Source organism: Harpia harpyja, chromosome 5, assembly GCF_026419915.1.
Source record: "Harpia harpyja isolate bHarHar1 chromosome 5, bHarHar1 primary haplotype, whole genome shotgun sequence".
Lineage (NCBI taxonomy): Eukaryota > Metazoa > Chordata > Aves > Accipitriformes > Accipitridae > Harpia > Harpia harpyja.
Genome location: NC_068944.1, coordinates 39,128,545 through 39,154,525, shown reverse-complemented (window position 1 = coordinate 39,154,525; position 25,981 = coordinate 39,128,545). Strand labels below are relative to the sequence as shown.

General features: G+C 43.5%; 1 protein-coding gene across 3 annotated transcripts in view; it reads right to left on the bottom strand.

The window, feature by feature from the left end:
- The window catches only part of CLVS1 (clavesin 1), a 109,742-nt gene that overhangs the window by 12,895 nt on the left and 70,866 nt on the right, over positions 1-25,981 (bottom strand). For all 3 annotated transcript variants that reach the window (XM_052788341.1, XM_052788340.1, XM_052788342.1), the window contains 2 exons: positions 5,480-5,590; positions 4,098-4,333 (listed from right to left, as the gene is read on the bottom strand). In XM_052788341.1, coding sequence (XP_052644301.1) covers positions 4,098-4,333; positions 5,480-5,590 — 347 coding nt within the window. The remainder of the gene's footprint in view (positions 1-4,097; positions 4,334-5,479; positions 5,591-25,981) is intronic.

Genomic DNA, 25,981 nt, shown 5'->3' with positions numbered 1-25,981 from the left:
ATTACCTTGCCCATTTCAAACTTCACTGAGCTGAAGCTTAATAAACAGATATATTCTGAATGGATTTTTGTTATTGTTGCTTTTTTTTTTCCTTCCCTGGCCATTAAGACTTGTTATGTGGAGCCATCAGCTGTTTTGCTTTGTTTCCCATCTGTTCATACAGCACTTGGGTTCTGAGATTTTTTCCCAGGGTGGGAGATAATACTGCAGATGGGAGTATAATTTCCACTGTTTTGATTTTGCCCCAGTGGGGCTTCGTGTGGCCGCTGGTGGAAAAATGACAATTGCAATGGTTTTGATTAAAGATTTTCCATGTTATAGAAACTTGTCAAATCTCAAGATTTTCAAGATCCTGTTGTTAACTAGAGTCAGTGGCAGTTTTTTTTCTAAGGGGATTTTCAATCCTTTCCCCGTCTACAATGCCTCCATTCCCTAAAGTAAACAAAGACTCTTTTTTGAGAACAAATTTTGTGCAATTTCAGGTTACCGGGAAAAACCACCCCTGGGAGAAGATAACATTCTGGTCCCATTGCTGTTAAGAGGAGCAGAAATTGGAACCTAATGAGACTGTGAAGGACAAGTCTAGTCTCCTGTGACCACTGGTAGCCACCTCATATCAGACCTTTCACTCATGTATCAGTTAGGTTGTCATATTGACAAGCTGTTTCAGTAACTCACTCCTCTGATGACTAGCAAACCTACTCCTCTAATTTGCAAGCAAGGTATACTTTGGTCAGCTTATGCCCATTTGATCTCATGCCTAAGTTGTCCTTTTTCTCAAATACCTGTTCTCTCTCCCCAGTTTTTATTCCCTGCTGGATTTGTAGAGAATGGTCATACCCATTTCAACCTTTGCTCTGAGAGGCTGAACAAACCACTATCTTCTATAGCTTCTTGCTGGAAAATATGCTCTCCACTCTCCTCATCCTCCCCACAATTCTCAGGTGAACTTGTTTCAATTTATACGCCCTGGTGATGGAAGCCAAAGCACTGCTGTCAGTCGTGAAACCAACATACGGGCACGTACCTGCTCCAGCTTCACTCTCTCCCACTAGTGCTGGCGCTCCATTTTCTCCTGGTCTGCATTTTGAGACTTACTTTAATTTTCAGGTGATGACTTCAGTTTGGTCTCGAGCACATCTTGAAAGTGCCCTCTTTCTCCCCCTCTGCATTCATTTTCTAACATAGATTAAGTAGCTACAAAAGTATGTTGGTCAGTTGTTCTCTGATTCCATTTCCTGGCATTTTTCTTCCAGATCTATAATGATTCCTATCTTGATTTCTCATCATCTCTGCTACTAAAATTGCTAGACACTGTATTTGGAGTAGGTTGTGCCCAGGGTGAGCTTCTCTCTAGGTGTAGGATGGCGGTACTTCATTTCACAGGGACATTTCTCTGTGGTCACAGTGCAAGACTCCAAGCTCTTCTAGCAGCATTGAGCTCCAAGATTAAGAAAGCCTTAACACAGCACTGGCCCAGTGGAAGCTCTAGTGAGGACGTGCTTGTATGGCTTTACAGCAAGTGGCCGCAGAGCCAGGAGGGGCAATCTGCAACCCTGCAAGTTGTCACGAAGCAGGACGGTGCTCCTGGGAGCGGGGCGGGGGAACAACCACCGTCCCCCCAGCCTCCAGGGTAAATCCACCTCTCATAAGCACTGCCTTCCCCTGCAGCTAATTACTGGGCAGGTAAACCTGCAGTGATATCTGGGAAGTCAGAGGGGAAGATCCATAGTTGTTCAGCAAGGCTTTTCATCCTTAAATTACAGAAACCTAAGAAGGCTCAGTCTTCATGTATTTTACCCCTTTCAGAGGAACATTAGTGCTAAAGAAAAGGTCAGCCACCTTTTTTTGTTAAACCCAACTTTTCAGCATAGAAACGCTTACGAAATTACCATGTTTACTCTAGAGTTTAAAGATTTGTACGTTGTGAGTGGAGTAGGAGGGGAGAGATTTTTAATGAAACTGCAAAATTGCTTTACTAAGGGAAACAATGATAGGGCAATTGTGAGTGAATTGCATTTAAGATGAAGACTAATGCTAGGAGATCACCTATGCCTAGTGTAAACCTCCCTGGAGTATCCAGGAATCTCAGCCATGGCCTGAGACTTTCGTTGTGTTAGAGATGTATGAACCTAAAGAAGCAAGGAGGGGGAATATATAAAGACAGATAATGCTGGTAGAAGTCTGTAGACCTTTTAATAGGCCTCAGATATAAATCTGGTCTAATAAATCTAATAAAGCACACAATTATGCTTCCTAAGCATAGGCTTTTACCTCAAGTTAGGCCAAAACCTCATTTCAGGGGAAGAAGAATCAAAGCAAGCACTCATAGGAGAAAATCCGTTGAAGCAGTGAACTTTTCACCTCTAACACTTAGTAATGACCATGGAGTACAAGATCAGATGGTTCACTTAACTGCCGAGTAACAAAATTAGGCTAAAAGTTGGATCTAGTTTGCCCAGAGGCAACATGACAAATTAGATTCATCCACTCACCATATTTGTATTAATGCACTTTTGTATTAGTGAACAGATTATAAAAGAAGGCTTTGCCTCGAGGCAGGGTTTTCTGGCACTGAACTCATTTTCAAGCTGAGGTTCTCCCCTGAGGGCACGATAAGACCCTCCCTTCTTTGCAGCCGAGGATCTGATCCTCAGCAAACATTTACCTGTGAACAGCTCTTAACACTTCGGAGCTTTAAAAACTGGAGATTTCTTTCTGTAAAGCTACATAAATTGTACACTCTTAGAATATGTTTTAATAATAATGGAATATTTAGTTAGCATCTTTCTAAAATCTTTCGTTGAGTTCCATTGCTAATATTATAAAAAAAAAAATATTTTAAGATCAGCTTTCTGGGACTGGCTCTGTAAACTCATCCTGGCTCCCAGTCTTGGCTGGCGCTCAGTAGTGAGAACTGCTGACTACGCAGACGGCCACCCCTCTTGATGCGGTGGCTGCAACCCTGCAAAGGGTCATAGCCCTGCGGTCTTGTGACCCTGTGAGTTTGGGACTCACAGCACTTAACGTCACTTATAAGTGTGAGTGTTTTCAGCACGAGGCCTCAGTTGGTAGCTGCAGCAGCGTGGCATCCCTCTGATCTGGGAGGGAGCCATGAATCAAGAATGCATTTCTTTTTCCTCTGAAGATGAAAGACTTAAAATTAATTGCATGACATTATGGCTTGTCTGTGTTGTCAGCTTTGATTTTGCTGTGACAAAATGATGGCTGCTCCCTGTCACACTGACTGATGCCGTGTCTGTGAGCACTGCACTCATCAAGTGGCAGCAGCGAGTGAAAGCATCACTGCGATCTGCATGGAAAGCAGTTTTGCGGAGCAGGGTGCGGAGGGTGAGGCAGCGAGTGGAGGTGTTACACTCCTGCAGGGGAGCCAACCCGGCCATCGCTCCCTGCAGCTGGTGTTGGCTCCGCCGTACCACCCACAAACCGGTGCCAGGTATCCAACCCTCCAGCCCCCATCCCCGCAACCAGTGCAAATTACTGAGGGTGATACTCTCGAGAGGTGCAATTTTAAGCGTGCAGAGCTGAATGAGCAACCACTAGATCTAAAATCAGAGATCTTAAAAGAGCAGCTCTGCTGCCTTAGCAGGGCTGGAGGGAGAAAGCGGGAGCAGAAGGAGCGGGAGAAGACTAACCCATTTTCCCTTTAGAGGGCAGTGGTGTTCATCGTACAAAAGCCGCATTTCCAAGGAGGTTAAAACCGTTGTTAACAACGGGGGTCAGCAGCAGCAAAGCGGCAGCAAATAATAGGGACCGGCACTGAAGTGGTGCTGCTGGCCGCACTACGCTGTAAAGAAGAGCATCTCACATCTACAGACTTTCTGTAATGCTCTGTGCAGGAGCTCATTAATTTCCCCTCGTTTTTGTGCACAGTAATCAGACAAGTAATTATGGTTCCACAGAGAGGCTTCCTTTCTGCCACCATGCCATGAACACAGTCCAGGGTGAAGTGCTTCTTACCGTCAACATTTGCCAAATTACAGCCTCTCTCCAAGCCAGATGAGCCCTTCCTGCTAGATTTATGTCAAACCTGTTCAGAGAGCCAAATAAGAGATGATTTCAAAGGCAGTACTGACCTTTTCATGGGTTTGGGTGAGGCCTCCCGCTCCAAGTTGGAGGACGCATGCTTCACGTGCATGGCGTTGTAGGAGGTGTGGGTGTACTCGTTCTCATCGCTGTAGTCAGGACCAAGTAACGTTCGAGCCCATGTCCCCATGTCGTACGGAGGAAGAGTCCCCCCAAATTCAGAGGGCAGGCATTCAGGGTGTATTAGCTGGTGAAGGCTGTTCAGGTTGTTACCATGAAGAAAGATCTTTAACAAAGAAGAAAAAAGTTCAAAGTCATCATCGATTCCTTACTTCATTAAGTACAATAATAACAGCACTAATGAGGTGTGGAGCATCATTAGTTGATGCTGCAGTTTCAGGTGGGAATTTCTGAAGTGCTCGGGGCTGGCTCAGGCAGGCAGGAGGAGGGGGGAATTAGCTTTGGGGAGTGCAGCTGATGAATTAGGCTGGCACTATAAACACTTCTGAAAACCCCAATTTTCTTGCTTTCGGCACATAACACTTCCACTTTCTTAAGTACCAGATCAGGGAAAGTGGAAGTCAGGAGTAATGACTGATTGTTGCTACTGTAAGAGGATAGAGGCTTGTACAAAGAGCAGTGAGAAGAAAAGGGAGATAGTGGAGCTTACTGAAAGAAGATGTGAAGAGCAGGTCCTCAGCATCTGAGAGGGCAATGCAGCCCTGCGCCCCACGACTGACATTTCCTGGGGGTGTACCACACTGGGTCACCACTTCGCGCTGCTTCAGCAACATTTGTCTCTCTAATCCCTCTTTGCTTTCAGGCTGGTACTACCCTTGGCCTGTCTGGTCAGACACACCGCAGGGCGGGCTCTGGGGCCTCCTGAGGGATGATCCAGTGGTTGTTTGATAGACTGCAGCCAACAAATGACTAAGATGACTGCAGGACCACAGTTCACATGGGTTTCAGTGGGGAAGACCTACCTCTTCTGCAGTGTGAGCAAACAGCCTTCAGGCATGGGCATTTTTTGTGGAAACAAGTGAGTTACCACCATGTGAAAACGGTCAACTTGCTGAAGGAATGAAATAGGGAATTTTACTCCCACAAAAAGAGTTGAGCTGAAGTTTCCCTCATTGCAGGTGACCTCAGCCAGGCCTGATAATCCCTCCACATACATTGCCAATTCTCTCTATGTCTAAGCATGTCCCATTAAAATGTATCTACACTTTGTTAGTGATAACAGCTTTCTGGTCCCTGGCTGAGTTATTGATTCAATCCAGACCATTGCAAACTCTAAGTTTTAATAACAGCAGCAATTCTCTGAGGCCGTATGAAAAATGCAGAGAGCAAAAGAAGGAAGAAAAGAAAGCAGGCAGCTACTCAGCTACTCTAGCTCTGCAGCTTCCTATCCCCCCCGGCCCCATCTAATTACCCTTTTCCTTGTCTTGTCTTTGAGGAACGGTTTGATTAGCGTGTACAGGGCATGGATGTACCAGGGCTGGTTGACAAAATGGACTCCTCCAAAACGGGCAGGAAAGCTGTCCTACAGAAAGAAAGAAAAGGAGGGCAGTTAATAGATGCAGTGCTTTAGTCCGGCAGTCAATAGGATGAAAGTCAGAGGAAGAAGTCTGCCTTTTTCCATCTGCAAACGAGCACTGGGCTTGCGGGGAGGGGGCAGGAGGGAGATGGAAAAAAAAAGATGCCTGGAAACGTTTGCATCGGTTTCCTCTGTTAGCAGACGCAGTCCCTTCTCCCCTCCACGCACTAACGCATCAATTGCTGATGATTTAAAGTAGGCTCTCCAGCCACTTTGCCTGAACATTTTTTAACTCCATCAGGGCATCTGACTTGGCTGGGATGGGAAGTGAGAGGGGGTTGATGAGCACCGCTCTCTTGAGGGGAAGCTTTCTAATTTCTCATTGTACAGATTAAGACAAGCCCCTGGTTCCCACGCACATTGCTGCACACAGCTCACCTTTTCACCCTTCGGCCTCCCTGCCTCCCCCCTGCTAAAATCATCATTACAATGGCTGACCTTTCAGGGTGAGCAAGCAGCATATTATGGGAAGGAGGATGGGTGGGAAATGCTGATAAGTGAGGGTGTAGGGAGAGCGCACCATGACGGCACCATGGAAACTGCCGGAGCCCAGCGCTCGCTGCCAGGCTGTGCACAAACACCCTCGGCATTAGCATGCAGGTAGCGTCCCGCCAGGGAGGTGTTTGCAATAGCGTCCTACTCCGCTCAGCCAGCGCAGCACACTTAATAAAAGAGGAGGTTGCTGGCGTGTCTTTAAAGGTTATTGTATATTGTGATGGGTATTTTGCACCTACGCTCTCATCTAACAAATGTCAGTCAGTCAGGAAAGAGCCTAGGATTTTTTCTCATTGCATAAATAGTGGGACGAGCACTGCTCCTGTGGGCAAATATGCTTCCAGCAAGAGGAGAGGTGCCTGTCTCTCCCCTGTGGAGGGAGATTCTGATGAAGCCATCCTCATCCTGCCTGCGCTCCTAACTGCTACAGCTCAGCATGTACAGACAGAGCATAATCAGGTCTCTTCCTTCAGGGCTTTGGCTTTGGGACTCAGGCAAGTTCATTCCCCCCACAATTAGCACGGGCTGTCCTGGGGCTTTCTCTCACCTTCCTCCAGAGCATCAGAGATTGAGCACAGCTGGTGAGGATATGGGGTGGTTTTGTGAGATGATATGGAAAATCCCCTTATACACCTGCTCGGTATAGCTTCTGTGCTGCTTCAAGGTCAATTTTTTCCCCAGATTTAGCACTATGTAGGCGTCCCACCACCTCCTACCACCCAGAGCAGATTGGCAGGACTCTCTATGCTCTTTAGCACTGGCCATGGATTGCCCCAGCAGTCATCTTAAACCATACTCTGGTAATGTTTGTGAGTGGCCACAGGCATTAAGTGACACTTTTTTCTTTTGCTATACAGTAGTATAAGCCACTTACACCTCAGACGCGTCAGTTGACCTGAAATCATTACAAATCTCAATATTGGATGCTCTGTGCAAGACTAGTGGGTGGGCAGGTCAGCATGCAGGAGGCCGAGCAGTGTAACATAACAGGTGATCCCATTTTAAATCCCAATCAACTATGAGCTGAGCTTTTAAAGGATGGCACATGCTCTGTTGAGGTGTTCATTCACGATAAAGATGACTGTATTTCCATTGCTGCTGGAATATTCATTAGAGTTTAGGGATGCAGCTCTGACTGATATAAACTACTGCAGTGCTGTGGGTTGCAGTGACTTCAACCGGGCTGTGCTGAGAAACAGCTGCAGAGAGTCTGAGCCCACCTAGATAAAACATTGACCAACATGTGTGAAGCCCAAAGTGTTTTTCTACCCTGTGATAATCTAAAATTGGGTTTTAGAGCAGACCAGAGGCAAAAATGCCCATCTTATGCAAAATTCACATATTCGGTTGCTTTCCTCCCACATGGGAATGAAAATCTGAGGATTTGAAACCTTTCACAGAATATTCTAAAAAAAAACCCAACCCAACAAAAACCCAACAACTAAGAAATATTGGAATGTTCCATATTTGCTTTTTTTTTTTTAATTCTGTATTTGTCAAGCTGGCTGCCATCCCACAAGCTGTATCTCTAAGGGAGGAGTTCTGGACTCCTTTGCTCTTTGGGGCTGAGCTGCCACAGCTGTCCCAGGTTGTACAATAGGAGCATAGGTCAATGTAGAAGACACAGTCAGTCTGAAGGAAAGGATAGTAAAGAAATGAGAGATGAGAAGCAGGGGAATAACTTTAAGACACACAGATTTATACTGACCCGAAAAAGAAGAATTGTTTTGCCTTCTCACTGGAAAGCACGGATTATATTAATCACAACCTTCAGTGAGAAATGTCAGTCGGACTTCATTTCCAAGGGGGAACGTGGTTTTTTTAGAACATGTTGGCCAGCCTTAATGATACCACATTACCCAGAATGGTCTGAATGCTGAGAATTATAGGAACCAGCCAGAGGTTTAAACTGGCAGACTGCCTCTGGCAAAGGTTGGCTAAGGAAAAAGATGTTATTTCCTATATAGAAAATGAGTTTTATGTCCACCCAACATAGATTGTTGACTCCATAAGCTAGATTCTGTCTGGTATGTCAGTAGATTGCTACAGAAAAGCCCCTCATATAACAGTTTTATTTAAAGGCAATTGCTTTCTTTTCATACTGAAGGTACACCCAAAAATGCACAAAGACCCTTGAAAAGGCAACATGATGGCCAGGAAAAAAAACAACCACCAAAGAACATTTTTTTTTGTGTAACTTTCTGCTCATTTTTGTTCCTTGCCCTATTAAGCACATTAAGCTCAATTTGACCTTCATCCCTCAGTCCACCTGCATTTGTAAGGCTGTCAATTAGAACAAGGACAAGGACAAATTTTTTTTTTTAAACCAAAGAAATTTGATATGGGAATCATCCAGATACTGTTTGGAACTGCAAGATACCAATTTTGCAAAAGTCCCTAATTAGAGCAGAGCTGTCTTGGAAAGAAAAGCTCCCGTCTGGAGGTCTGCCTTGCACAGTTCCAGGAAGATGTATGAGACATTTCCCACACCCCACTTTTAGTGTCTCTGCTGCTTTCCCTGGGGCAAGGTGAAAGTAGTTGAAATTGATTTTCTGCTGGAGAGCTTTTGCTTTTAGGAATTCTTCTTTGATTTCTCATGTCTTGTGATTCCTTGGGAAGGTGTATTTTATAATGAGGTACATTTTTTGGAGCCTACTGTGAAAAGGACCCTGGGACTATGAGGCCTTTTCTTAACCCGATTCTTTGTTAAAAATACCTAATCCTGAGGATATATTTACATTTTATTCCAATGGCATAAATAAAATATAGCACGCAAGAATTGGTCTAATTATTTGTGGGCACTACTGTCATTTTATCTGAAAACCAGGCTGGACATATTAGCATGTTGCTCAGAGATGAAATTGCAGCGTGAATAAATACATCCAACCCAGTGCTGATCTAGGTAACTTGCTACTCAGCAATAGCAGGGAAGAAACAGTGAAAGGACTCCAGATACCTGCCTGGGCAGCGAGCTCACTCCAGAGTCAGACCAGGTCTTCTTCGTTGGGACCTGAAGTGAACTAAAACAGGGAATGTATCTAACCAAATTGCAGTGGCCCCTTCCCGAAGCAGTGTAGGCAAACCTAGAAAAAGAAAATTGTCCAAATGCAGGGTTTTAGTTGTTCCTGTCGATTGAATGAAACTGGTGCCGTAGATGGGACTTGTCTTTTGCCTGATGTCTTTTTTTTACTTTATATATTTGTTTCTCTACTGTTTTCAGTTATTCCCCTCTGCATCATCCCCAAAGAAGAGAAAGAAATGAACACTTGAGTGCCACAGTGGAGCTGCCACAGACACCCCAAAATCCATACAGGCCTCAATACCTCTTTTCTTTCAGATTGCAGAAGTGTCTCCAAGCTTGCAGATCAGAGGAAAATGTTATGGAGATCATTGTTTCCCTTCTCTGCCCAGACCTCCTGTGCAGGGAAATTTCTGAACTGAAATTAGTGTGGGACTTAAAACCCTTGGTACACAATGTTCCACTAAATAGCTTGGGAGCAACAGCTACGAGGTGAATGAGAGAGATTTTTTCATTATTTCTGCCTGTTCTTGCTTTCACGACATCTATTTCTTTTGGCATGAACATGCATCAGAAACCTTTTATTATGTTGTTGTTCTGAACTGCCTGAAAGCTAAAAATCAAGATGATCTTCCAGCATCTCCTTACATCAAAGTATGGCAGAAAAGCAAAACGATCTTTGCAATACCAAAATTAGGAATAAATCCAACCTGATGCTCAGGGTCAATCTTTTCGAACTGCATGAATTGGCTTCATAAACCAATGTCCTGAGCTCAAAAATCAAATTATAACGTATTTCTAGGTCACAGGCCATCTGAATTTTGTGACACAAACATTTTTAAAATGCTTTCATAACTTCTACCATTTGCAATCAGAAAAGCAACACACATCTTGCCATCCAAATGCACTTTAATCTCAACCACGCTTGCCAGTTGACTGCAAATCAAAATATAATCCCCTTTCAAAGAAAATAATTTCCCTTAGATTCAGGAAGATTTCAATCATAAACAAAACTGTTTAAACCAAAAGGTCATTTAAACTGAGGATAAACCCAGCATCTTCATGCCCGTGCACTTACATAATCAGTCCCCGTGGTGGATTAAAGCTCCCACAGACCATATTAATAGTTCAGGAAGCTTTTGTTAATAGTTCAGTGATAGTTTCTCCACGGAGAGTTTCTATGAATGTATGATTTTAATGGATTGCCACGATAAGGGAAGGAGGCTTTCTGGTCTCCAGCTCTGAATCCAAATTCAGCCTCTGAAACAGTGGCAGTGGTTGAAAGTTGTCCCCGATTTTACGACTTCGTCAGATATTGGGTAGGTTGTGTCTGTCGAAAACACATTCCTGAACGCGTTTTAATGAATGCCATGTAATGCCCTTGGTGCGAACAGAGCAGGCAGATGGTCGTATAGAGCCTGCTAGGGAGGAAGGTAAAGTGGCCCCCTCACGGCTACAGCTTCAGCTTCCAATTTTAATGCAGCTCCTAGGAGGTGAATGCTTAGCTCGGGAAATCCCAGGGGCAAGAGGCGGTGGGAGGCAGCAGCAAGGCCAGGGGCTGTGAGGACCCCGGGACCGGGCAGCTCCCGCACCTCTCGGAGCAGTCCCTGGGGCTGCAGGAGCCAGGGCTGCTCCCGCTCGCCTGCTGCGGTGCCTGCTCTGAGCCCAGGCACGTTTCAAGCCTCCGTCTGGACAACTTGCTCATCTTTCCGTTATCTCTTTTTGCTCCCCTGTGTTTTTGAAGAGATGGGAGTGCAAAATTAATGTTGCCTGTGGCAATAATTGCAAACTCGTTTGCTTCTACCTTGGCACGCCCTCAGAGTACACAGGGCTAGGAAATAGATGCAGAGTAGGGGAAAACCATTAAAAAAAAGACATTAGTGCTAGCAATATGGCAGCCCTGATCTGCTAGAACATGACCGTAAAAAGAATTCTTGCAATCGGGAAGAACTCATTGATTTGGGGTAAGCTGTGACTGTAACTGCTCACACCAAAACGCTCTCTTTTCTTTGAAGCATACAGTAGCAAAGGACTGGAGGAAAATCACAGGAAAATATGAGTGCTTGGTTTATTTTTACACTGCATACCCGCATATGTAGATGAGTACGCTCTGAAGTACTGCTGTCAGGGAAGTGGAACTGAAAAATGAACATTGGGATGCATTCTCCTAGACATTTTTCATTATGTTTGTTATCTCTCCCGCTACACTTGATAACTTTTAAAAGTCAGTCATTTGCAGTGGGTTTCTCCCAGTCATTATTGCACATTAGTGAGGTCCTACAGAGCATCTGTTCATGGGTGTTGGCAGATGGCACCAATAAATCAGGTTATAGAACACAGATTTCCTCAGTAAACTTTGATTTGTCCTGATAGAATCATGCTGTCATATCATCTGGTCTAACAAAATAACTTGTAACCTTGGGGCAAAAGGGGGATTTCTTCACTACCTTTTTTACAAGAAACCCTTTGCTGAACCAGCTCAGAATAATTTAGGGACAGAAAATTTCCCAGAAGCAGTGACTCCATTGGATTGACACCATACCCTGGTGCTGCTTTTTTGCTTGACATGTGCCCCTGTTGATTTCAAAGTGTTTCACACATGTAAGGTACAGACTGAGGCTCCCTCCAGATAAAAAGTTGCATAAATTATATTGACCAAGAAACAGCAGGTTCATTCAGGGGCTTGGTCGAGGACGTAAACAGAGAAGAGAGAAATTCTAAAGGTGATTAAAAAATAATAACACAAAGAGCATTGACACACTGATTTGGAAGTAGCCCATGCATGTGTGCAACTGGGGTGCCACAGTTTGCTCTAGATTAGGTCAGATTAGGTGAGGCCAGATCAGGGAGCTTCTGATGGAGCAGGAAGAGTGAAAGTCACACGCTAAAATAAGGAGGGGTAGATTTGGTCACAGGAACAAGCAGCAGCATGGGAAAGGACACAAATTAGCTGGAGGCTATTTTTCAGAGTTAGTTTAGGAACTTGCCATGATCTTTGCAGCCAGCTCTAGCAAACTGGGATAAATTGTCTCCAGTGTCCTGATTTTTGGTGTAAACTGTAGCTCAGAAACAGGTTTATATCCAGCTTTCTTAAGTGAGGGTGACTGCAAGCTGAGTTGCTTCTATTCCTGTATCTCACTGAACATGAATGTCTGAAATTAGTTGTGGGGGAAGGAAAAAAACAGCAGGAAGATCATCAAAGCTGAAAGTAGTTTAGGGCTTAATTAGAAACTGCAAAATGTGTTGGGCATAGTGCAAGCCTGGCCTGGAGCCCTGCTGGATGAACGCAGGTGCTGCTGGCTGAAGTGTGTGACCAGAGGTCGGCTGTGATGCTTCACTCTCCCTGCAATACCAAGCCCTTGGCTGGCTGTGACCCATGAGCTTTGGTTGCTCACTCAAAATCATCATCAGAAGAAAGTGTCTGTGTAAACGTCAGGTTTCTGAGAGAAGTGACCTCCCTCCAGTCCTTTCCCTGACACTAGGAGTTAAAGCAATGCTGTTTATCTCCGCTTGAGCCATTGGTGGGTTGTGTGGGTGTGAGTTGCTCTCACTTTTGGGGGTGTGATAAAGAAGTGGGGGTTTTTGTAGCCAGATTTTAATGCAAGACCTTCTGAAGCAAAATGGCCACCAGCAGAATGAGCCCATCCAGCAATGAAAGTAAAAGTCAGCATTAGGACATCTTTAAGGAAAGACCACCGCTGGAAAAGAATCCACCCAGGATGACTGGGGTTAAAAAGTTTGGCATGGAAAACTTGACCCCCAAAATGTTCTATTTTTAATATACACTTTTTGAAAAAGAATAACTTAAAGATTTTTTTGAAAATAATTTTTAAAGTTAAGCTCTAAACAAAATTAGTGTTATTAACCACTGTAGCTAAAGTCTGCTATTTTCCTTAGCTGACCTGATTTAAACCTCTCTCTCCTTACCTATTTCTATTTCCATAGACAGGCCTTGCACCCATCCTGAAGGGCAATAGATCTGTGGGACACTGTGGTTGAAAGCACAGCGAGTGGAGGAGTTAGGGCAGAGAAGAAGATGACACTGAGGCAAATCCGCTAGGATTTAAAAAGCTGTTGGAGGAGAGGGTCAAGTGCATGCAAAAAGCCAGTCCTGAAAAAGACAAAGTACAGCACCTTATTTCATGTCCAATACTGAGATTTAAAACAAAAAAAACCTGTACAAAGACTGCCTCTTTATATATGCATTGTTATGCTGAGAATCTACATCATGTATGTAAAACATTTACTCTATATTTTCTTCACATCGCTGCTTGCTGTATCTGTGTATCTGCTCTTTGCCAAAATAGCAGTGTCTGAGCGAAGGGGCAATGAAGGCCAAACTGTCATGGTGAGGACAAATGCCCACAGCATTAGTTAAAAACAGCCAAAGAAAAGCAATTAAAAAAGGTCTTGTGGCACTTGCCTTTCTTCTCAGGAGACCTATTGACTTTGCAGGAAAGCTTTCCATCTTGGCTATGAAAGCGCCAAGGTGTTAAACAGAAATCATACAGACAGTCGTATTACACTTGTGTTGTGATTGAAAGCTGATGATGGAGAAAAGGAGATTTTATTTATAGTGCTAGGCAACCTATTTGGTGCTGAACAGAAGCCTGCTGTAGCTTGGCTTGAACAAAGCCTGGAATCATCTTAAAGCTCTTGCATGTGCATTCACATATAGCATGGCACGTAAAGGAGATTATAAACTATTATTGTGATGCAATTATAACCTAGCACGGGTCAGAAAAAAAATGATCAAGCAATTTTTTTATTAGCATTTGTTGACTGACTGAAACAAACTATTTGACAGAGATGATTCCCTTTCCCATAAATTTCTCTGCATCTAGCAAGAAGTTAAGAAAACTCTTTGTTTTGACTTCTCCATACAGCTCCTTGAAGGTATCATAGCCTTCTAGCACCCATTTTCTCTGCTAAACAGAAGCTAGATTCCCATCTTATTTCACTAAGAATTTCAGTTTTCACCCTAATTTGTTTGAGATTGGAGCCTCATTTTAAAATGGAAGGTTTCCCTTCACGTAGGTCTCACACAAACACTTTTTAAAACAATTTCTATAGTCTCTGTCATCCTTGACAAATGTACTCTGATGAGTGTCCCCATGGTGAAGATATTTTTTTCAATTCTTTTCTTCTCTTTCAACAGGACTGTGTGTGTGTGTGTGTGAGGGTGGGTGGGTGAGAAAACCCTGTGACCTACTTTGTTTTAAAGGGAGTCAAAATGCTAAATGCCTGTGCAATGGTGGAAACCCAGCTCTGGGGGGATTCAATACGAGACAACTCACGCTGCATTAGATAAACACCTGACAGCAGCAGCACCTTTGCTTCATGTACAACCTCTTAGTCTTCAAAACAATAGAAGTCTAGGGGGAAAAAAAAAATCTTTTATTATTTACATGATTCAGTCTCTGTCCTGGTTCTAATATCTTAGTGAGATTGCTTAGCTTTCTTATCCCTCCATGCTGAAGGGAAACTTGTTTCATGTATTTGTGTGTCACAAAGTCCCACATAGTCGCAGGGCTGAATTGACAGGAGCAGACCGATGTGTTGCCTCTGCAATAAAATGTAAATTCTTTGTGTCTGCCCTTTTGTGATCTCTTTCTTTTTTTTTTTTTTTTAATAATGGAGCAGTGCCTTGGTAATGAGAAACCTGACCATAATTGAATGTCCTTGAAGTAAGTTTTGAGAACAAAAAAAGTGAATAATACTAAAGATATGTATGGAAATATGTAAAGATACATGATGGAAAACATTTTTAGGAAAGCTGTTTTTATGGTGTCGGACAGCATTTTAAGTTTCATGACATTTTCTACACTCTGCATTTAAGAAACAAGATATGAAGACCATTTTTCAGTGAAGAACCTTGTGCTATGCAATACAGAGAACACCCTGATTTTTTTCCCTTGTGGTCATAAAAGTAGGAATTGCTAATAGCACCACCAACAGCTAAGATTGTCTGATGATCCATTTGCATTTTGCTATAACTTTGCCAGAGTTTTGCATTTTGGGTTCAAATGTTTCAACAGGGAGCTAGACACATTTTTTACGGGAAAGGTTTTGGGGGTTGGAGGGTGGGGTTGAGGAAGAGATCTGAGTGTTTCTCAATGGGCTTGGGGGAAAAATATTTTTTTCTGCACTTCAGAAATATTTCTATGACTACTGGTGGGTGGAGCCTTTGGGGCATGGATCCGACCTTTCACAGAAAGTTTCCCTAGTGCATGTGGTTTTACTGCTGCGGTGAGAATTTGCAGCTGTGTGTTGGCATATGCCAGAACTCATTGAAGAAAGTTTGAAGGTTGAGACGTTTTGTAAGCTGGACTAGTCATAGTGATACCCTCTTCTCTTAAAAGCTATGATCAGTCAAAAATCCTCCGATTTCATCAGCTATGTTCTCCCAACAGAGCGGCTGCAGCCCTAACCTGCAGGTGGGAGGCAGAGCTCTCCCTGCAGTGGTTGCTCCTGGAGGTATCATAAAACACAGGTGGAGTCAGGGGCCCCTGAAGCTGTACTTTGATACTGGGATTCCTCCTTTTCTAAGTGTGTGACTTTGCTATTTTAATGTTCTTTTTGTGCCGTGTTCACCACCTAAAGCAATGCTAGCTGGCAGCCAGTGCTGCTCATCACATAATTGCTCAGAATCCAGGGCTTTTAGCAGTCTGGCAGCATTAAATGCCGCATAAACTTTGTAATTTTTGCTACAGAAAATACATGCTTACACTTTCTGCAACAGCCCTCTCATTTCCACAGCACAACTTCCCTTCAGTTCACACTTCTTATTCCTCACTACCTTCTTTTACTGCCACCTTAACTCTGACTTCAAAACAACTTCAAAACACAGTGGTAGAAAAATGATTTCTGCTGTCTGTGTAGGTGCAAGGAAAGCAGGGTGCTAATCAGTGCAGCTTCCCAGCTTTTTCATTATTATCAGCCAAGCATAGATATCAGACTGCTGGGATAATTCCAGGACACTGTTTCAGTCCTTTGACTGCTTCTGTATTATCACCTGCTCCCACTAAAGTCCCTGAACAAGAGGAGTCTGAGGGTTACCAGTTAAGTTTACTGCCCGAGTAGAGCTTTCAATGCCTATCCCAAAAGGTTATTCTTAATTGTGTTTTCAGGCAGCACAGCAGCAGTCTGCAAGCTAATGATTCCTCCATTCTCCTGTTCTACTCTTAAAAATTTGTTCTGATTATTTTTTCTAAGGCCAAGAGCAGAAAAAAAAAAAAAAAAAGACTTCTCTGAATTCACTAAAACTATAGCTAGCAGGAAGATGTGACCCCATTTCTCACCCACCTCAGACTAAAAAGCCACACAAATTTTCCTCTTCCTCCTTCTTCTTATATTGGATTAAAGTCACACATTAAGTACTGCTACATGAAGTCTTAAAGGACTTAGGCTTTTTCCACCCAGAGGCTTGGAGTGTGCTGTGTCATATCCCTGCAGGTCATTAAATTTGCTAGGTAGATACAGGGCAGTCAGTCTATACCTTCTCCTTTGAAGGCTTCCCATCAAGAACTCTGTCCACCTGAAGGCATGCAGCAGCATATCCTCCTTGTTAAACTCCAAGCTTTTTATTACTTCTCCCTGCTTGAGTACTAGGCATTTGCAAGTCAGTGGGTGTCATTTACCCTGAGTTTAGCAAGGCTTTAGGCACGTGGCCCATATTGTCCCTCTAGAAAATTGGAGAGATTTTGTTTGGAGAGGTGGAATACAGTGTGGGTGAAAAATTGATCAGACTGCTGGGATTCAAGTGTTGAGATCAGAGGTACAAAGTCTGCCTCATGGTCATTTACTAATGCTTTTTCTCTGGGGTTGATATGGGAGCCAGTAGAGCTTAATGTCTTTATAAATTACCTGAGTGATGGTAGGGAGTAACTAACCCTCAGAAGATTTGCTGATGGTACCAGGCTGTGGAGTACAGCTGATATGCTGGAGGTTAAGGCAGAGAGTCCTTATTCAGAGGGATCCTGACAGGCTGGAGAGATGAGCTGCTGGGAAACACATCAACAAATGCAAAGTGTTTTATCTTAGACAGAATAACCCCATACAGCAGGACAGGTCAGGCACTGAACAACTAGAAAGCAACTTTGCAGAAGTGGACCTGAGCGTCCTGGTGGGCAAGTTGAATATGAGTCAGCAGTGTATTTCTATGGCAGAAGTGACCAACTGTGTCCTAGGCTGCACTAGCAAGTGTATAACCAGTGAGGGAGGGAGGTAATTCCTCCCCTCAGCACCTGTGAGACCACATCTGGAGTGCTGTGGCCATTTCTGGGCTTCCTATTGCAGGAGAGGCTGACATACTGGAGTGAGTCCCTCAGAAACTGCCGAGATGGCCGGGGACTGGAGCACGTGGCATATGAGGAGAGGCTCAGAGAACAGGGTCTGTTCAGTCCACAGAAGAGGAGGTTAAGGAGGAATCTCACTGCTCCCTGCAACTAATTAATGGGTGCCTACAGAGATGACAGCCAGACTTTTCTCAGGGAGAAAAGACAAGGTAATCGAAATGAGTTGCAGTTGTGGTGGAAAGCCAAACTACATACTAGCAAAAAGTTTCATGGTGGGCAGTCAAACACAGGAACGCATTTCCTGCAGAGGCTGTGGAAACCCCATCTGCAAAGATGTTAATATCTCAGCTGGAAAAGACCTTGAGCGACCTAATGTAAACTCAAACGTGGATCTAACTTCAAAGTTTGCCCTGCTTTAAGCCATGAATGGGATCGGATGACTTACTGAGATCCCTTCCAACCTTAATCCCATGATTCCGTGGTATTTGATATGTGCGGGTATGCACGCACCTGAAGTTGTCGAACTGTTGCTGCCCTGTAATTTACTTAGTCATGTTCCACACTTATCGCTGAGTGATCTCTGGTTACTCAGGGCTTCAGGTTGCAGTTTCCATTTAAAGCTGAAGCTTTTATCATCTTTAAAATATGCCACAGAATTTATTATAGACTAATGGGCAGGAAGGTACGTCTTATTTATGACATGCTTTGCCACAAAACCCATATTATGAGCATAAATGACAGCAATAAACAAAAGAAAATAATCTGTTCTGACCAGAGGATAATCTATATCACTAAGTCCCTGCATCGAACTGTTGCTCCAAAAATGAAGGATTTCCTTGTTATCAGGAATGTGCTGGGTGAACAGAAGTAATCAGAAAAGCTGCATTCCCTATTAACTGCTACAGTATTTCACACATGCCCTAATGCATATTAATCCCACTTATGTCCATCAACTTGATTAAAACCTCTCCATTACTGAAATCTATAACTGGCACAGAAAGGTATCAGAGCTTAGGAAAGAGTGTTCATTTATGCTGTTCGCTGGACAGCTTTCCAGCAGTGATAGGGTATTTCTGGTAGGAAATAAACAATTTCTGCTGGAAATCCAGCTATTTGGAAAACATTTGGAGACTGCAACCAAAGCTAACATTTGTCTGCAAGTGTTAGTGAGAAGTTAATAGTATTGCTGAAGGCTTTGCAAATGTTGGACCTGGGATTCTTTTATTTTTCCTTTTCTTTTGGCAATGACACATTTTAATCATATATATGCAGTAGTGTGCAGGTACAGTACATCTTTGCACAAAAATGCAAGATAAAGGCCACTGACAACACACTTACTTACAATGCAGAGGTTACACTAATATCTTGCTTCCCCACTTCTATTAGGGGTCTGTCTGGGAAAGTCAGTTCACTGCCTATTGCTACCGTTCTCTCCAAAATTTTAAGACCAAACTGTTAGCAAACTTCCTTCATTTTTGCCCCTAATTCTCTGCTCCAGGCACGACATTGTTTCAATTTTGAGCTTAAAACAAATCTTAGGCACACGGTGTTGTACAATCTGGGAGAGTCTACTCTGTTAAATAGGCTCTGCTATTTGGAGGCATGAAGGGGTTCAGGTTATGAAAGCTTGCTCACTGTGAAATCCATCACTGAATGCAGCAAATGCTTCACTCAAGGTGACTATTGAACAACTGGTTTTCCCAAGAATAAACAAGCAAGGAAATATCCTAAGCAGAAAAATAGAGAAGTTAAATGTCTTGCTAGCACTGAAATTCTTTCAGACTACAGAAGATAATTGGAGTCGTTTGCGTAGCATGTCAGTCTGTATCCATAAGCCAGAAGTGCCACTAGAAAGGTAGCTTAATTTCTGACAGAGAAGTTCTGAAGCACCTTGATTGTTAAAAATATTTTCCCATTAACTTAGACAAAGGAAGCTAACTATGAAAGATTATTACAGCAAGTTGAGCACTACTCTCAAGGTAAAGTGAAACATGTCAGATGTATGTTTTTAAACAGACATTACAAAGAAAGTAGTAAAAATAAAATTATGTTTGTGATAGAAAGTTAAAAACTGTTTTTCAATTTTTTGAATCAAATTCAGTTTGCGATAAGATCACTGTTAGATTCTAGGAAAAATAATTCAAGGAAGAGTCTACTGAAATACCCAGAATCAACTTATGGCAAAGCAATTAGCATTTCTAAAGCAATGAAGGACTTGTCTGAAGTTTGAGAAGGTTAGATGTTGCTTTGATGCTGTGGACATGAAAAGAAATCCACAATGTTTCTGCAAATGAGATTGAGGCAGGAAAGCATAATACTGTCAGTGTGGGAGCCCACGACTGAGAAACCCAGAGTGGACAAACAACTCATGCAAGATAGTATCTGCCATTTGTAAAAGGATCACAACACTACACAGGCATTTACAAGCATCAGCAGACATCTGTAGAAGAAGGAAGCAGACTTCTTGGAAAAAAGCATAGTAGAAGCTGAATGGGCTCTCCACCTGAAGGCCCATGGGACACAGATTGATTTTCCATGGTGTTTAGGTGCCCCAGGGACACCAATATCAGCAAGGACAAGTTACTGATGGTAGGAGTCAATGAAACTCTGGTCTTATAGGGGTAAACCTTATTCCATTACAGAATTATGTCAGTAAGTGTTTGGATAAAGAAAAATATTGAAAAATATGGAAAAGTTAAAATTTATAATAGTACCAGAAGGAAAAAAAGATGCTTATTATGGAGATTAAGAGATGCCAACTTCTGGATCTGAGAGTGAATTCATTCAATGGGTGGACAATTGTTGACCACAACTGAAAAGGAAACTAAGGATGCTTTCAGGGAATACAGAAACTCCTAACAGAGTATGGAAGAGAGATGAAAGGGTCAAGATGGGCCATGGCTCATCTATCCAAGAATGTTTCTCTTCCCATAATTCAGGCTACAATAAGAGAAGCCTATTGCTCTAGGGAGAAAAGGATAACTAAGAAGAACAAGTGAAGGTAGTGGTCTTACAGATCATGTGAAAAAAACAAGCAAAAATGTTGAAATTTTTCATTTGCATACGAATGACCTAAAAAATGGCATCTATTGCAATGTCTCTAATGAGAAACTGAAAGGGCAGTAACACTCTGGGAGGTGACCTTATGAAACTGGGGCATCCATTTGTGCATGATCATTACCTCTTTAGGAAACCATTTTCTCAGAATGTCATTGGGTTATGCTCAGAGCCAGAAGTTTGTTGCTTGGAAATACAACACATTTGACACTGTAAACAGTACTAAGTTATGCATCAATTATGTTAGATATGGGGGAAAAGTGTAAAAAGTCCTGTCTGGAGGCTGCAAGCAACTCAGAAAGCACAACAAATTCTGACATAAACTAAACAAATTAAGATGTAAAGTGTACAGATATATTCCAGAGAACGCCCTGGGAATGCATCCCCCAGCAGACCCCTCAGATGGGGGAGCTGTAAGGAAATTTGCACCTAATCAAGCTGCCTGCATCAACCACTTGAGAGGGCTATTGAGAAGATACACGCAGGAGGGGTATGTCACAACCATGTCTGCATTTAACATTGTGAAATTATTGTGGCACCAGTGATGCACTGGAGGTCACACGAACTCTGAAGACAAGATGCCTGTGCTTGTCAGCCAGCTGTCAGAGCCACTTTGGCCTCACAGGTGTCTTGAGACAGACAGAGCAAAGCAGCAAGTCCAGTATGGTTTGTGAAACGGTGCTAGCAGTGATAAAGGTGGGAAGCAGTCATGCCAATGTGCAGCGGACTCATCCCAGATGCAAGGGACACTGCTGCACCAGATGGACACAAGCAGAGGTGGAGTAGGTTTTCTCAGCTGAGGCAGCTGAGCCCCAGGACACGCAACAGCAGGAACTGAAGGACCCGGCCGTGGCAGAAATGGCAGCATGGATATTACAGCTGAGATCCAAGGGTCCATGTGACAGTACGGCGCACCTCAGGAGTTAATTGAGCACTGGTAACTGATGGTCTTTGAGATTCTGAATTGCATTAAAAGTCAGTGATGGTGTGCCTAGGAAGGGAAATTGTGGGAAAATAAAGACCTTGCAGTAGGACCTTAAAATAGCCACTTGGTAATAAATGATTACTGTTCCCTTCCCCTCTTCCATCAATCTAGCCATGACCAGTTTATTACCCCCACTGTTGCTGTGCTCACAACTTGGAGTGGAAACATGAAACAGCACTTTCTTTGTATCTCCTTTAAAAGTGGCAAGAACAACCTCTTTTCCCTCACAGGGGATAGGATAAGGTCTCCCACACTGCTTACAGAGACCAGATTGGTAGGAAGCAGCAGTAAGGAAGAGAAGACAAGAAGGAGGAAGAAGAAGGTAGGAAATGTGTTCTCCCCAATGGCATTCTCACAACTGGATAATTTCTCTGGCTTCAGATCCCCTGGTCATAATAGCAAACCACCTGCTCATGGAAAAAGCGCACTTCAAGAAAGGATAACTGGCTTAGTCATCCAGTCACATCACAGCTCTTCAGGGTTTCTCTTATTTTAGCAAACATGGTTTCATTTTTAATCCTGTTTCTCCATTCCTTAAAAAACATTTTGATGTCGCTTGTATAGTTTAACCTGTCCATTCTTCTAAAAAAAAGACATGTGAGACAAATAATCAAGCATCCTACAAAAGTATAAAGCTAGTAGTACCAGCAATTGTGGTAACAATAAAGCACAACTGCAGTTAAAATATTCTGGAATCAGATAGTCTACAAGAGAGTTTAAAGCACTCATAGAGTCTTTACTATAAGAGTATCAGCCATGTTTAATACCAGTGACAGCCAGGGACAAGCACAACCCTGGTGTTTACAGCAGGGGTGCAGGTCTCAGCTCCCTGTGGCAGGTCTGATCCCTCTCCAGGATGCATCCCAAGTTATGGACCCATGTGGGCTAAGTTCATAGGGCCACCTCCACCCTGTGTGGCTGGACCTGTGCTATGCTCATGGATACATACACGTGCATGTTGCTCATGTTTCTCTCTGACCTTCCCTCTGGCCTCTTTTGGCCTCTTCTCTCTGAGCTGCCAGTGTGATGTGGATGAGCTGGAGGCAGAGGTGCAGGTTAGTGGGACACTAATGTTTCATTGCTCTGCCTTCTGCTGCCTTTTTCTACTCCTCCAAGAAAATCCCTATTCTAGTAGATAAGGAATATTTGTTTCCATTATGCTGCAAGACTTGTCACAAGTTTCAGATTCAGACTGCAAACCATGACCAGATGCTAATGCTCTTGAAATGCCTTTTTTGTGCATTTTTTCCCCCATTGTTGTCATTCCTTCACCATTCCCTCATCCATAGTCCTCTCCTGGATCAGCTAAGTTCGTTGAAGCAAAATCCTGAATAATATATTTCAGTATGCGTTTTGTCTTTCATTTTGATTGATTTCCCATGTGTTTTTAGAGCCACAGGTCAAAAGCTTCATTGCTCCCTGCTGCTTTATAAAGTATTCTTCTAAATAAATAGTACACGCCACAGAAATATCTGGTTGTCCTAGCAAAACACAAAGCTAGCTGTGCCGGTTGGAAGCTGAAGAAAACAGCACCTGCCTGCGCCCAGCAATTCTGTATAATTCTAAAGACATAGAGACAAAATGAAAAGCCTTGCCTCTGCTGAGACACAAGAAAATTTACTGTGAAGTGGAATTCAACACATGAAAACAGGGGTGCAATTCTGAAAAAACAAGAGAGGTTATTGTCCCGTCACTGCTAATTACTTCCTTGAAGCTGCTGGTTACCATCCCTCATGGTACCTGGCCTTGTGAGGGTCCCTATAGCATTACAAATAAAACTTTCCCAGATGGCTTAGGTGAACCTGATGTATTTGCCCTGAGACATCAAAGAGTATTTCTGGTCCACAGCTGTGAAAAGCTACAAGATGAGGGGTGGATACTGCTATATGCCCATCTCTGGTACTCCTCCAAGTGTACACTTGTGAGGTATGAGTTTCTTAAACTGATCTCCACAGAACTGTGGTGGGTTAACAACAGGTACACTGTCATTTTTCACCTCCACCAAATAAAATACAGTAGCATGTAAAGTCCTATTAATTTATATCTATTCAATCATATATTTATGCTGTAAGTTGTTTAGAAAATATCTTTTCATGGGTTTAAGTTTCTTAGAAGCCAGATAACTGAAGAAAAGGTTAAAATCTAGCACTCATGCATTTTACATACAGAAGGTATGGAAAATGCCTTTTCTATTTAGAAGAGGACCTGAATATAACACTTGTCAGTGCCTGAAGCAATGAAATTTGCTGTGTATTGTTTTTTTCTGCCTGATGAGTGTCTTGGTTTTCTGGCAGATTTTGAAGTCAGTAGAAACTGCAGCTCCAAAGTACAGTCCCAGCTCCAATGGCTTCAGGTTACAGAACTGTTTGTCAAAACGACGAACTTCTGAATGACTCTGGCCTCAACGGTCTGACTCCACTGAGGAGAATTAGGAACTTTTCCATCTAATTCTAACTTCCATCTGATTTTCCACACTAAGCTTTGGATAAGCCTTGTATCACATATGCTTATTTTGTAATACATAATACAACCCATGTATGTTTTCGGTGGAATTGGCAGCATAACCAGAGGGAAGATTTCAGCTATGTGTTTTTGCTGTGCCATGCAGCATTGTATGCCTTGACTCCAGACATGCTGACATATACAGCAAGCAAGTAGATGACTTTGCAATGGTGAGCCGTGGTGTGGGGAGACATCAGATACGACTTTGTATATTAAATATATTGCAGTGACTGTGTCTACAAGAGCTTCGCACACACCCCCCTAAAGAACCTGATGTTTCTTTTCATACTTTGTGGTATCGGACTTTGAGGAAACAACTGCAGTATCATGGCAGTGTATTTTAAAACTGCCTTCACTGTCATGGGTTTGGGATGATAAAATAATCTGACATTTGAATGGAAGTAATACTGAATGCTGATTGTGTGTTAACTTGAAGGACTGCGTTTATTGGTAGAAGTTCACAAAGGAGAGTTGGCAGTTCGCCTTAATGTGAGTCCACCAGGGGGAATATTCATCAGACAATATGAAAGGGCATCAAACGTGCCTGACAGGTGAGTCTCATGGTGGCTTGACAGCTTGGACATTTGCGTGAGAATCTGCTCACCCTTTGCTTTACTTTTCATTGAATAACATTGTACATTGAAAACTCTGCCTTGCCATCTTTGCAATCTCAGCTTCTCTCCATCGCACTCAGTGATCTCATGTAAGACCATGTTTTGGAAGACTTCTCAGGGTATCTTCCTCTCTGAGGTTGCCTACCAGCTTCTTCTCCCCTCATACTTCCTCCTTTGTTCTTCAAAGAAGAAAGATATTCTTCAAAGGACATAGTGCTCTGGCAACACTTTAAGGTGGGCCTCCACATCTGATCGATGACCCAGGTGCCCTCAGGTTTGGCACATGAATGTTACCTGGTATTTTTGTTATCAGGAAAAGCATGAAATGCAAGAGCAGGAAATTCCCCAAGTCCTACGACTGGATCTGAACATCACTTCCTTCTCTTCCATCCTTTGACCTTACTTGCTGTATTGGGTTTGTGTGGCAAGGTTTTGGTAGTGGGAAGGTTACAGGGGTGGCTTCTGTGAGAAGCTGCTGGAAACTTGCCCTATGTCTGACAGAGCCAATACCAGCCGGCTCTAAGATGGACCCACCACTGGCCAAGGCCGAGCCAATCAGTGATAGTGGTAGTGCCTCTGGGAGAACCGATTTAAGAAGGAAAAAAAGTTGCAGGGGACACAGAAACTGCAGCTGGAGAGAGGAGTGAGAACATGTAAGAGAAACAACCCTGCAGACACCCAGGTCAGTGAAGAAGGAGGGGGAGGAGGTGCTCCAGGTGCCAGAGCAGAGATTCCCCTGCAGCCCATGGTGAAGACCATGGTGAGGCAGGCTGTCCTCCTGCAGCCCACGGAGGTCCACGGTGGAGCAGATATCCACCTGCAGCCCATGGAGGACCCCACGCCGGAGCAGGTGGGTGCCCAAAGGAGGCTGTGACCCCGTGGGAAGCCTGCACTGGAGCAGGCTCCTGGCAGGACCTGTGGCCCCATGGAGAGAGGAGCCCATGCTGGAGCAGGTTTTCTGACAGGACTTGTGACCCCGTGGGGGACCCACACTGGAGCAGTTCATAAAGAACTGAAGCCCGTGGGAAGGACCCACATTGAAGAAGTTCGTGGAGGACTGTCTCCTGCAGGAGGGACCCCACACTGGAGCAGGGGAAGAGTGTGAGGAGTCCATTCCCTGTCCCCCTGTCCAGCTGAGTGGGGGGAGTGATGGAATGGCTTTGGTGGGCACCTGGCGTCCAGCCAGGGTCAACCCACCACACTTGCTTGTGTTAATTACTGGCTGCTGACACCAGTGTGATCTCTGATTGCCTTTTCTTTGCCTCTGAGTTATTAACAGGACAAATGTTCAGGAACTCAACACTTCCTTGCTCAAATTCCATTTTTGAAAAATCCATTCATAAAAGCATAGGAAGATCCTTACTGAGC